General features: G+C 56.8%; 1 protein-coding gene across 1 annotated transcript; it reads left to right on the forward strand.

The window, feature by feature from the left end:
- Window positions 1-1938: 1938 nt before the first annotated feature.
- On the forward strand, window positions 1939-12825 carry VOLCADRAFT_92540 (uncharacterized protein; the record flags this gene model as incomplete). The annotated part of the gene is made up of 16 exons (XM_002951855.1): window positions 1939-2066; window positions 2141-2348; window positions 2914-2949; window positions 3327-3500; window positions 4190-4301; window positions 5230-5336; window positions 6670-6857; window positions 6947-7278; window positions 7948-8312; window positions 8787-8804; window positions 9038-9287; window positions 9663-9966; window positions 10322-10409; window positions 11051-11149; window positions 12072-12230; window positions 12694-12825. 16 exons carry the CDS (start codon window positions 1939-1941, stop codon window positions 12823-12825), a joined length of 2700 nt encoding a protein of 899 aa, XP_002951901.1.
- Between the last annotated feature and the right edge of the window lie 887 nt (window positions 12826-13712).

Consider the following 13712-nt stretch of genomic DNA (forward strand, 5'->3'; position numbering starts at 1 on the left):
CGTGTGTATGTGTGTGTATGTGTATGTGTGTGTTTCGACGTGAGCCGAAGTAAGAAGAAAGGATTGGCGGGTGGAAAGAGAAAAAAATTGAGGGGGGGAGGTAGGGGGCTGTTGGGTGGGTTGGGGGTAAGATGAACCATTGGCGAATGAAGCAACGGGTGGGTGGGAAAGTCGGGTGTTCGTGGGGTTTGGGTGTGGTGTGGTGTGACGCTGCATCACCTTGTGCTGGAGCAGCATCTCGTGTTCGTGTCCTGGGGCGGTGGATGGTTTGCGACATGTGCACGGATCAGAGATGGAAGGGGGATGAAAGGGGGAGCTTATCATTGCACCGATTTCGGTGCAAGGATGGAGGAGGGAAGGGCAGTGCAGTGCACAGTTGGAGGTGCGCGACTGGGAAGCAGCCAGCGTATTGGGGCGGTGGCGGGTGGCCGCACGTGCGAAGGCGCGCTTGTGCCACTTGGCAGGCATGCGCTGTGAAATACGGACGGTACGGCGGAGAGCCGGAAGAACGGAACTTGGATTGGGATGGAAATCGTGGTGTGTGAAGTGCCAAGGTGATGTGGGCTTATTGAGCCGCTTTGGGCGCGGAGCTGCAGTGCCGTTGCCGTTCTCGACCTTCAGCCTTTCCACGCGCTGCTGTCGGGGGCGCTTTCTTAAGACGGCATGCGTCGGTTAGCATGTGCGCCGGCTCGATGTCTGACATGGTGCGGGTGTGAGAGGTTATGATTATATATCCGTCCTTAAACCTGGCTTTGACTTTGGGCGTTAGTCGTTGCATATTGGGTTCAGAGATACACCGCAGCAGGAAGAGGGGAAAAAAGGGAGAGGAGGGGGGAAAACGTAGGGAAGACAAAGGGAAGAAAAGGGAAGACTTTCCCGACGCAGCCGTGTGTCCTCTGCCTGTCCGTGTATCTGCTTACTTGTCCGTCTTCCTCCGAAGGCAAGAACCGCCTCAATCTTGGCGACGTCTCCTGTATATCTGTGACGAAGGCGCGGCAACGATGACTTGAACCTCACAACATCCCAGCTAGTAGGGACAGGGAAGCACATGCTGGAGGTTGTGAATATCTCTACTGCTATAAGAAGCAACGACTGCGTCCATTCGTAGAAAATTGTCGTTGGGGATAGTTGCTACAGTTGCACAGTGAACTGGATGCAGCCTGGACTGAAGTCACCAGACAAGCGGGCGATGGCATCGCCGCGATTACTAGTGTCTCGCCCTTGCGTAAGGTTACATACTAGCCTTCTCGGGCCGCGTTGGACAAGCTGGGTGTCGATAAGCGTTGGACGTCAAGCAGAGCATATAGCTGTCAGTAAAGTTGTATCGCTTACTTCACATGATACGCCATGCAGCTTTGGACATGCACAGGTTATTGTGGCTACGAGTCCCAGCCTTGGCCCGGTACCCTTAACCCTAACGATGAATTCGTGCACTTGTGAACATCTTTCCAAGATTGGTTGCCGTTACACACGCATCAAAAGGGTATGTGCAGTTTGGGGTGTCAAGGGAAATCCCAAGCGGGTTGTTGTCGTGCAGAGTCTCTGCTGTCGTGATTTCGCGCCAAAGCAGGTTCCTTTCCTGTGCCCACCTGGGCAGCGAAAAACCTTGTACAAATTACTGTATGTACATGATTGCATCTCACTACGCAAGTTGATCATCGTTCCTTACACTGTTTGTTGTTCTAGTGCATCCCTCGTGTAACTTCCGTTTGTAAGACTAATAACTGCACATGAGTTAAACACTATTCCTCGTTGGTACCCTTTTAGCTATTGAGAAATGGCAGCAGAAAGAAAGCTGAAGGCGGAGATAGACCGCACTCTGAAGAAGGTGCAAGAAGGACAGGAGATATTTGACGATATATGGAACCAGGCAAGCAGGGAGGCTAATATGTTATCGTCAGCAGGCGGCCCCCGGACGAGGTCTAACGGCAGCTTGCCATGCCGCAGTACTCGGCTCACAAGCAAGCGCACGACCAAGAAAACCAGAATCAGCGGGAGAAGCTTGAAGGAGAGCTTAAGAAGGAGATTAAGAAGCTGCAGCGGTTGCGAGAGCAGATAAAGGGATGGTGCGTCAGGGTGGGGATCGCTGGACGCAGCAAGCTAAGCGTCGCTCATGCGTCGACTGCTTTGGCTATTATAGGATCGCTGGAGCGGATATCAAGGACAAGCAGCCGTTGATCGATGCACGCAAGTCTATAGAGCGCGATATGGAGCGTTTCAAGGCTTGCGAAATGGAGGCCAAAGCGAAGGGCAGCGCAGCAGGGGGAGCCGACCGTGATTCTACGCAGCGCGCAAAGGACGAGGCGCGGGACTGGATTAAGACGGTCGTGGATCAGCTTACTGAGAAGGTAGGCGTGAGCGGATGCGGTGTATGTCGGGTTTCATGGCTTCGGCCATGAGGCCGCAGCATACGGGAGGGAAAGCAAAAGAAAGGGCGATGGAAGACGGGCTGCTCTGCAAGACAGCAGAGCCCCCGTGCTCACGGCGGCACGAACTGGCGTGGAGGCCCTAATCCTAATCTTAAGCCCCTAATCTTGCTTCCTCAACGCGCATGTGCTGGCAATGCCTGTCATTTGCATAGGCCCAGAAGCCACCCACCCTGTAACAATTAATACGTCTACTCCCGTGTTGCGTGGACCAGCAGATGTGCTCCTCCTCCTCCTCCACATGACCACCTCTCTCACCACACGCATCCCATGAAATAGGCACCGCTTGCAGTTTTTGCTCTTGTAATGCTTCCAAATGTAGTTTTCCTTACCGCACCGGGTTTATTGCCATGTGGGTCTCTCGCCGCTCTCCCCCTTTTCCCTTGGTTGTGTTTTTTGCTCTTTACATACGATTGATTTTCCTACCTGTTTCATTCTTGCCTCATTCTTTTCCCGCCCGTCTCCCGCCCGTCTTTGGGCTCTGCAGGTGGAGTCCATGGAAGCGGAAATGGAGGAGCTGCAGGTGGGCCTGTTGGGGGGGGCTGGTTTTCAGGGGATTGTTTGCCTCGCGCTGCGCCGCGGTTTTGGAGCATGTTGCGCCGCCTCAAGGGAGAAACACGCACACGTTCTCTCTTAAGACCGGGTTTTGCAGCATAAGCATATCGGGTTTTTTGATGCACCCACCCTCTACTGCCCCACCCTCTACTGCCACGTATTTCCCCACTACTACCGACTCCAGTAGCCTGGTACTTTGGACATGTTCAGTTGACTCGCGTGACTTATCTTGCTTTTCTGAATATGATCCCCTGCCCCTGCCCCTTCTCTCTCCGCCCTCCCCTTCCCTCTCTCTCCCCCCGCCCCTTACCCCCGTCTTCTCCCCCCTCCCCTTACCCTCCCAAGGTGACCGTTAAGAAGCGTCAGAAACCCCCCGTCCGGTTGACCTCCCTGGAGGAGACAGTGGGCCGCCACAAGGACCACATCGACCGATTGGAGAAGGTGCTGCGGTGTATCGACAATGAGACCATCCAACCGGATGAGCTGTCGGATCTGAAGGAGGAGATGGACCTCTACCTGGTGAGAGTGTGTGTGTATGTGCGTGTGTATGTGCGTGTCTCGACGTGAGCTGAGGTGAGAAGGAAGGATTGGGGGTTGGAAAGAGACAAGTTTAGTGGAGAGGCAGGGGGCTGCTGGGTGGGTCGGGGGTAAGACGAACCATTGGGAATGAAGCAACGGGTGGGTGGGGGAGCTGGCTGTTCGTGGGGAGGTGTGGTGTGGTGTGGACGATGGGGGGGATCGGAGGATTTTGGCGGGCGGAAGGGGAGAAATATGGGGAGCGATATGTTGGCCGTCATCATGATGGTTTTGGATGGATTGAAATACGGGCTGTGTTGAGCTGCTTCAACAGCTGAGCCTGGTTAGATTACAAGTTACAAATTCTTCGCGCACCCATACACACACACACACACATACGTGCGGGGGGTGTCCGTAAAGAAAAGCCGGGGGCCCCCCATGGGCGGTTACGGGTGGGGGGAAGTGAGGGCAAGTTGGGAGAGGAGGGGAATCAGGTGCAAAGGCGAAAAGGATCAACTGCCAAATGGCGCCCTAACTACCAAAACAGCTGAAGGAGTTCGAAGCTCTTTGAGGTTACTGTCCGGTGGTTCCGGAGCGGCTCATGCCCTCTTGACGGGGAGGGGGTTTGAGGGCAGAGGATGCGATCGAAGAAGCATGGGCTCCGAGTTGTGGTGTGTCGGAACTTGAAGCAGCTCACAACGGATGATACGGTGTGGGGAGCAGGAGTCCGCTGCGGCCTGGGGAGGAGGGAAACGGGAGGGGAAGGGGGTTGGGTGGGTGCGGAGGCCACAGGGGACGAGGCCCGTGGGTTGGGGGAAGGGAGGCCAGGGAGGACATCGGACTGGAGCCGCCACCGGCAGCAGCCGCACGGCCACGCCATCAGGGTAGAGCGGGAGGAGGGGGCCCCGCCCGGCTACTATTCCGGGTTTTAGGGTTTTTAGGGTTTTTAGGCTAGCTAGCTAGACCAAGAGGAATGGAAAGGCGGTCGTGGAAAGGGGGAAAGCGGATTTCCCCCATGATGAGCAACATGCTCTAGAGTTGGTACGCGTGGTAGGGAGTGATGAGAAGGGGGCGGCGGTTTCGGAGGGAGGGAGAGCTGCTAATTAATTTAGCCTAACGCCTGACGTGTCTGGCGTGGAGCGCGGGCTCCTGGAGGAGGAGGAGGAGGAAAGGCACTGAGGAGGTTGTGTGTATGTGTGTGGGGGGGGGGCTGAGAGACTGGGTATGAACCCAGCAGTAAACTGTGATGCCTATTCGGTTGGCACATATTGGAGAGTTGCCCGGGGAAGGTGACATTGTCGCTGGGTATTTGCATTTGGACACTTGAGAATGTCGTTGGAGACCGCGTTAACAACCTTTCTACGCGCTGTGGTCATTACGCGCGCATCTGTCTGCCACACTTTGCTTCTGGTGATGATTTTCTGGTGGTGCACAGGTGGCAAAGCAAAAGTGATGATAAGTGATGTCGCTGGTTGCGAGGTTTCGTTTTTGTTTCCGTAGCACATGGCAACGAAAGCCGCGCTCTATGTGGGAGAGGTGTGGGTAACACCACCGCCCCCGGTCCCCCGGCCCCAGCTAGACAGGGTAACGTCCCCACATCCTTGCCTATAATGTCCCCCGGACGGGAACCCTGGACGGCGCGGCAGTAGTTCTTTCCTTGACGCAACGTTTTAGTTCCCCTCCAACTTCAAACCCCGCGCACCCGCACCCGCATCCGCACCCGCACCCGCAGCACTCACAACATCCCAAACTGGAATTTTGTGCGCACAGAACACCGAGGACGGCGAGGACATGGGGATGGACCTATCCAACGTGGACGACATGTACGGCATGTTCCAGGTACGGCAGTACGACAATGGTACCGCGCTTCGGGGTATATTGCCTTCTTCTGGGTGAGGAAGCGGTTGGGTGCCGCCGCCGCCGCCGCCACCGCCGCCGCCACTGCTGCGGTCGCCACTGTGAGTGACTGTGGTCGCCGCCGCCACTGTGACCTTTTCTGCGCTTCTTCGAATCCTCTTCGGATCCTCTGTCTACCATTTCACCTTGGTTTCCTAGGGGCCTTGGAGCCTTAGGTAGCTCGTTTTGGGGGTGATGGTGGGGTCGGCTTTGCCCAACTCACTCACACATACATACACACGCACACAGGCACATACATACACACGCACACGCACATACACAGGGTTCGCGGAGCGGGGCATTCCCCGATGCGTATGGGGGGGGGCGGGGGTGGGGGTGGGGGGGGCCCGATCACCCTATCCTAGCAGTATAGAGGTGGAGGAGCGAGTGTACAACGCGCGAAACCCTGGTGGCGCTGGGCGCAGCAGAGGGAGAGGTCGGGGGGGGGGGAGGGGAGTGGCAGGGGGGGGAGGCGTCTTTGGCTCTTTGTTCCTTCAGGGGGTGGGAGTGTCGACGGGAGGAAATGTAGTTGCTGCTGGTTTTGAGGGGAGGGGAGGGGGGGAAGGTGAAGTGGGTTGGGGAAATACGGGTTTTGCCGCCCCCGACATATGTAGAGGCGAGGGTGGCCGTTATTCTTTTTTTTTTATTTTCGGTGTGCAGCGAGCCCCGCCCTTTTGCGAACCCGGCGAGTGAGTTTGCTGCTGCTGTGCGCATATGTGCCAGAGAGGGCACCTGTGCCGCCCGCAGCTTGGGCGGGAGGGGTGTAGCTACTGGACTTGGAGTCCCTAGCCAGAGTGACTTTCCTAACCTGGTAGTGCTTTCCAGCGATGCGCTTTCGGCGTTGTAGGGGAAGGTTTTGGGCTTTAGCTTGACTGAGAGAGCCAACCGTGGCTCGGGCGTTTGGGTTTTCAGGGTTTTCACATCAGGGTCATAGCGCCATCAGGATGTTTAGCGCCCGCCCGCCCGCCCGTAAGGATACGTCAGGGAGGACAGCTTCCTGAGAGCATCTTTCGATGCTGGTTGCTGTACGGCGTTCTCCAGTCGCAGCGTTGGAGGCTGTACGGCGTTTTCCTTTTATTCCCTCCGTAGACCCACCGCTGGGGAAATACCCGTACCCGTACAAGGTATCCGGCGGCTCAGACGCTGTGTCGGGCAGGTGTATTGCTTTTTGTGTGTATTTCCCCTCCCTCCCACCACCCATTCGCTCGTGGTTTGTCATCCTCCCACCACCCTTCCAAACACACGCACACATACACACGCACACATTTGCACACAGGACCGTTTGGATGCAGTGGACAATGCGGCCCCGGCGGCGCCCCTACACAGCGTCAAGCACGGCAAGGGCGGCAGGGAGAAGGAGGCGGAGGAGGCGAGGGAGAAGGAACGGGAACGGGAGCGGGCTGCGGCGGCAGCTGCTAAGGCGCAACTCATAGCGCAGGCAGGTGGCCTCTTTTTTTTCCGCATGTGTGTGTATATCGGTCTGTATGTTTTTGCTAGGTTTTAATGCTATTTGTCTGTCTGGGAGACGTCGGGACGTCTCATGCCCGTCATAGATGGTATGTACGCGTGGTGTGGTGGTGTGTACGACAGGGGAATACGAATTTAAAGCTTCACGACGAGGACGAAGTACGGAAGCCCCTCGCCAACGCCAGCAGCGTCGGAGCGGGGCCTGGCAATGGCGTCAGCGTCAGCGGTGGCAGCGTCGGTGCCGCCGCCGGCGGCAAGCCCTCGACACCTGTGGCGGCGCCGCCAGCGACCACGACGGCAGCGGCGGGGCCTGGTCTTCCTCTTGCCGTACCGCCGCTGGCGGCGCCGCAGCCGTCAGTGGGGCCGTCGGGATCAAGGCAGACGGCGCCGTCGACGCCAGCAAAGGAACCCGACTCTGGTGGGTCTAGATGCAACAACAATGATCATCACCATCACCTTCACCATCACCATCACCATCATCATAAGCGTGTACTCGTTGTATGAGTGAGAGGCAAAGGTTTTTTTTGTGGAGCGACACGACCTGCGTGGCTGGGTGAGGGGATGGGAGGCGGGAGTCATGCAAAAGTGTAAAAAATATTGTTTTTTATATTTAAATTTACATATATATAAGGAATATATATATATATTTTTTTTATAATTATGTTTGTTTATATACCAGCTTTTTGTATACATAAATATATACATATATGTGTATATAATAAAAAGCTGGCGATACCCGACGGCTGTTTAAGGAACCAGCTGTTGCCCTATTGTGTAGATGTGCGCGAGGCATGTGCAAAGAAAATATGTGCGGTCTCGGGTGACTGGTGGCTTGTGTTAGGACGGAAAGCCGCCACTCCCTTACCCCGTCACCACCTGTTTTGCACTTATGTGGCTGTGAGGGTGTGGATGTGGGTGTGTATGCGGGCGTGTGTTGCACCTTTTGGATTGCGTTCCACTTCAAGGTGTAACGGGTTGCAAATTACCCTTTCTGCTTGTCCGCTCTCCACCTCCCCCCTCCCCACACACTCTTGTTCGTGGTTCGTCTTCTCTCCCACCCCACACCCCACACACACAATCCCGCCAGGTACGGCCACGCCGCGAACAGCCACCATGGCGCCATCAACAGCATCCCCGGGGTTGTCCTCTTCAGAAGCAGCCTCGCCGATGCCGCCTGGCGGCGGCGCCGTCGGGACCCCCCACGCCGCTGGGCCCGTCTTGGGCCCTATGTCCTTGGGCGCCCACGGGCAGCCGCCGCCGCCGCCGCCGCCGCCTCCCCCGCCTGGGATGGCCCTGGCGGGAGGGGGGCCGGCGAGGACGCCGACGTCAGGGGGTCCGACGGCAAACGGCGGTGGCGGCGGCGCCGGTGGCATGGATGGCGGCGGCGGGGTGCCGCGTTGGCTGGCGGCGGCGGCGTCCGGGGGCCCTGCGGGGGGATCCCAGGGCTCGGAGGTGTGTATATGTGTGGAGACGTGTGGAGACGTGTGGAGATGAAGATTTATGAGGGGGGTTTCAAACGGGGCAGGAAGAAGGAGAGGAACAGATCTGTTTTTTTAAGGGGGTTGCGGAAAGGAGTAACCAAGCCAGCAGCGATTTTATTTCCTGGTTGTGTGTGTGTGTGTGGGATGTGTGTATATAGGGAAAGGGGTTTATAGCTTCACCCGTGGCCGCTACTAGCCTGCTGGCAGTCCCTAGCTGCCTCCCCCCCGCGGTGTACTGGGAGCACCAACCTCATCCTTCTCATCACCCACGCGCGCGTGTGTGTGTGTGTGTACGTTTCCGACTTGAGTGTTTTCCCTTTGAGTGTCAGCACCCCCTCCCCATCATGACACATGACACATGGCAGCATTCAGAGGAATCTGTCCCCGGGTCAGCGGCCGCGACTACTCCACCCCCACCCACCCCTCTCGCCCTGTCGGTTCACAGGCCCCGCACTCCATCCGGGTCGGTACATCACCCTTCGTCACCCTTCATCACCGTCCATCATCATGTCTGTGCACACACACATATATCATCCATGCGCCCTCTTAACAACGTTCAAGGGATGCCTCTCCCGCATCGACATTGTCGGGATCGATCCTGGGACTTCCAGGGAGACAATGCCGCGCCCTACACATGTCTGTTGATGCGTATCTTTTCACCTGGCGAACCCCGACTTCGACTCCGATTCTATGCAGGACTTGTCATCTACGCAGAACGGAGCGGGGCCGGGGCCACGGCAGGGTCCAGCGTCTGCATCATCAGCGGCGGCGGCTGCGGCGACCGCCGGCGGTGGTGGCGGCGGCGGCGGCTTTGCCGCCACCGGGCCGGGGACCGCAGGAACGCCGTCGGGTACTGCTGACGGCGGCGGCGGCGGCGGGCCGTTGGCGTCGTCCGCCGCCGCGGCGGCGGCGGGTCGTCAGCCCACGGACCGAGGGCCCGCTGCCGGTGGGTGGAGATTGCAATTTTTTGCTGTCGTACTGAAAGAGAGCTTAGTTTTAGTTTGGTACCTTGCGGTCACCAGAGGGATGTGGGAGGGGGGGAAAGGGAAGTATGGGATTTGCGGGAGGGGGTGAGAGGGCTGTACGATTTCACGGGGGGGAGGGCTATGGGAGGGGATTGCGTAGAGGGATGGGCGTCCTGACATGATCTTTTTTGCGGCCTGTCCTTTTGACCTGTTTTTGCATGCTCTGATCAATGATAAACTGCAAGTTGAAAATGTTTTAATTGTCTACCAGCTGAACATCTAATAACTTTAATAACATTTAATAACTTTCCCCATGCACATGTCCCACATTCACATGTCCCACATTCTCTCGCTAGGTCCCAGCGGGCCCAGTGGCATGACGGACGCACTCACGGCGCGAATGGCAGGCGTGGTACTGGGGGGAAGTGGAGCCGCCAACGCCAACGTCAACGCGTCGTCGGCCGGAGCCGGCCCTGGCTCACGAGCCAGCAGTGCCGGCGGGATGGGCTTGTCGCCGCAGTCCGCGGCCGCTGCCGCCGCCGCCAGCAGCGCAGGCAGCGCCGGCGGCGGCGGCGGGTTGTTGCTTCCCGGGGATCTTCCCCCGGTAGTTCCCGCGTATTCGGTGTCCGCTGCGAAACAGATCCTGGAGGCTTGTTACGCGTAAGTCAAGTCCCGTGTGTAAGGATGTACGGCTGGCTGTAGTACCGTACGGGTGGCGGTTCTGGCGGGTTGCCTAGCCGGCCAGCTGGAATGGTTGGTTGGTTGATTGGCGGGCGGGCTGTGTGTGTATATGTGTGTATATGTGTGTGTGTGTGTGTTTTACTATCTGACTCTTTTTTCTGCTGTGTGAGACTGCTGAACTTTTTAAAAAGCTCTTACCGCGCTGATTTTGGGCGTCAAAGACTTTTGGGCGTCAAGACGCTTATTAAGTGTGCCTTACTGTTAGATTTTCGCGTGCCGCATAGTCATCATGTTCCCCCTGCCCCGTGTTTCCGTGTTCCGTGTACCCGGGCAGACGCGGGGTGATACCACACCTATCCGACACGGAATGGAAACACACACGGCCACGGCACCCCGTTGCCGTACCCGCGTCGTACCCCAAGGTACGTAGGGTACATGGGCAGACCCAGCCTCTGTCCCGCGCGGAAAAGTAAGGGGGGAAAGCCGTACTCCTCCTCCTCCTCCTCCTGCATATGCCGTATTGTGCACACACGCATACATACATACATATGCACGCACGTTGAGCCACCGACCCAAGAGCTGTCTTTGGGATTCCTTTCACACGAATATGCAGGCGTGCACACACACGCACACACGCACACACACACGCACACACACACGCACACACACATTTCTGAGCCGCGTCTGCAAAACCCCCCCGGGACACGCCCCCCGATTCCTCTTCTCCCCCCCGCTTACAACTAGGACCCCGTCGGGAAGACACACGCACGCCACGTAATGCTGCAACACACACGTACACACGTATATACACAATACACACAACATACATACACACAGAACATATTCCCCGCGCTCTCTCCTCCTCACTCGCTCCACCTCACTGTTCCCCACATTCCGCCTTGCCTCATACTGTATGCATGTAAATCCCTCCTCACCACTGCCATTACCACCACCATTACACCATCATAATCACCACTACCACCACCACCACCATCAACAACAACACGAACAACAATGCCAACACCAATGCCAACACCACCACCAACACCACCTACACCCGCAGACGGCGCCCGAGGTGGTTGACAACCCGGCGCTCTTCAGGAAAATGGACCCCGAGTGCCTGTTCTTCGCCTTCTACTTCCAGCCCAATACATACCAGCAGGTCAGTATGGTCAGCGCACCCCGCTATCCGTCCATCCGCGTTTTGTGCGTGTCACAACATGTATGGCCGTTTGCCTGTCTGTCTGTCTGTTTGTCCATATGTGCTGTAGATACATGTTGATCCTGTCGCCCATGTGTGAGGCTGTATGTGCGACCTCTGGTGTATTTCACACCTTGAGTGCGCGGTTTTAACGCATAGTTGTAAGGTTGAGGAAGTCTAAGTGGCGCACGAAGCCAAAACATTTTCAACCCTTCCCCCCACCACACACACACACACGCACACGCACACACACCTTTCTCATCAACATTGGCCACATAGGGATTTTTCCCTTCCAATTCCATTTGGCCTGAAGGAGATGTCGGCTCGGTTCCACCCCTGCACAATGTATCCGTCTTAGCTTCCTAAGAAGTCACCGGGTCATCCGTCCTTCGGCTCGTCTAGAGTTACACAGCTTGGTCAGGTCTCAGAGTCTATGAGAGTAGCGACCTCCCGCTCTTAACCTCGCCCCATGTAGCCCATAACATTCAGGGCCGCTTGGCGGTCCATCCTGATCTCTACCCCTTCCCCTGTTTTTTCCTCCTCCACGCACCTGCTGTGTTCCCTCGATCCCTAGCCCCCCGCCTCCCTCACACCGCCCCCCGCATACCACCCCCCTCAATGAGTTTCCCCTCTCGACCCCTCCTCCCTCCTTCCGTGCTCAACCCCTGTTGTATGTAACTCCCCGGGAGTGCCCTCCTCAACCGCCCTACCCCCGCCCTCCTCGACCCTTTCGGTCAGTTCTACGTCTGGTACACTCTTGCCCTGGCAGCAGCTTCACTCGTTTGTGGTTCGTCTTTCCCTCCTCAACCCCTCCTCAACCCCTCCTCAACCCCTCGTTAACCCCTCCTCAACCCCTCCGCACCCAACTCAACAACTCAACCAGTTTCTGGCGGCACACGAGCTCAAGCGGCAGTCCTGGCGCTTCCACCGCCACCACAACGCCTGGTTCCAAAGATTCACGGAGCCAGCCGTGACTTCGGAGGAGTACGAGCAGGGGGCCTACGTGTACTTTGACTACAATATTGTGCACGATGACATGCAGGTAAAAACGTGAATAGGAGCCGCAGACGTTGCGTTTCCTGGACCCACCCCACCTCGACCCAACCCCTTCACCCCCTTTCCGTCCCCCTGGGCCAAACCCTTAGCCAAGCCCCTCGCTTTTACCACTTGTTGGTTACCCTGCTGCTGGACATAATTTCGCCTAAAAGATACCCTGGCTCCTCTATACATGGGCATGGGCAAGCTGAACCACATCTGTGGATCCGCAACCTGCAACTTGAACCCCTTTGACCACTTCTTTTCCTTTTCCTTTCTCTTATTCCTGGTATCAGTACTGCATGCTCGTTTTCCACCCCTCCTCACCCCGCACACATTCCCTCCCTCACCCCCGCTTTCTCACTCCTCAGCCCACCACTCCCTTCCCCATCTTTTCTTTTCTTACCCCCCCGGCCCCCCCCCCGCCCGCCCCCGCTCGCTCGCCGGCCACTACACTCTACTACTCCCAGACCGGTTGGTGCTATCGGCGCAAAGAGAACTTCACGTTTCGGTACGACGCTCTGGAGGACGAGTTGCGTGTTGCCAACCTGACGCCGCAGCAGACGGTTGCGATGGCGATGGCGCAGGTGCAGGGGCTGTGAACGATGCCCTCCCTCCCGCTCAAGGTGCACATCTCTGCTGGGTTTCCACTTACAGGGCCCGCGACCAAGTTCGAAAGCGAAAGCATCTTTCCAAAATTTCATGAAATAAAAAAGGGGAAAAGGAGACGTTGATCTCCGCCTCTGCCTACGGTGCCGCATCCGCTGCCGTACGTCGCGTCCGCCTGCCCGACTCGATAAAAGAGCCGAGCTCGACTCAGGCTCACAGCTCTTTCGACTTATTCTTGTAAGAGAGAGCCGCTCGTCCCGTCCCACAGTCGGTCATCACATGTGATGGAGAAGAAAAATGCCTCCATTTAACCTCCGTACGATTTCCGTACAACCTCTCCGCCCTGTAGGTGGCCCGGTGTATGGACCCCGGGCTAAAGCCCAACCCCGGCCTTGTGGCTGGGGCCTGTAGTAGCTCGTACATAGTACGGCATACATGTCATCTACAAATACGCGCGCGCTAAGGCGCTCCGCCAACATCTTGAGAGGCCATTTCATCAGCGGCTAGCAGCTATTATAGGCCCCCCGTTTGTCCGTGGCCTAGCTTTTGTCTCCGTACCTCCCTACCAAACGAAGTCCGCACGGCGCACGTAGACACACACATACAGTTTTTTTGGTTTGCTATCCGTAGGGGAAACCTAAGATTACTTCGCTGTATATAGTTCAAGACCACAACTTGTCGCCTTCCGCAACTACAGCTACATCGACGCTTTATTCCCTATTGGCTCTGGCATCACTTGGTGTCACTCAGTCAATCAGCATCTACACCACGATGATTTCCCCAGCAACACGAATGCACAATCACTGGACTAATTGTTCAATGTCGCGGGATTATGGGCTGGTTCGATAAATTGAATCCTGTGCCTTTATTTCTTGTTGTT

The sequence above is a fragment of the Volvox carteri genome, assembly GCF_000143455.1.
Source record: "Volvox carteri f. nagariensis unplaced genomic scaffold VOLCAscaffold_26, whole genome shotgun sequence".
NCBI classification, from domain to species: Eukaryota; Viridiplantae; Chlorophyta; class Chlorophyceae; order Chlamydomonadales; family Volvocaceae; genus Volvox; species Volvox carteri.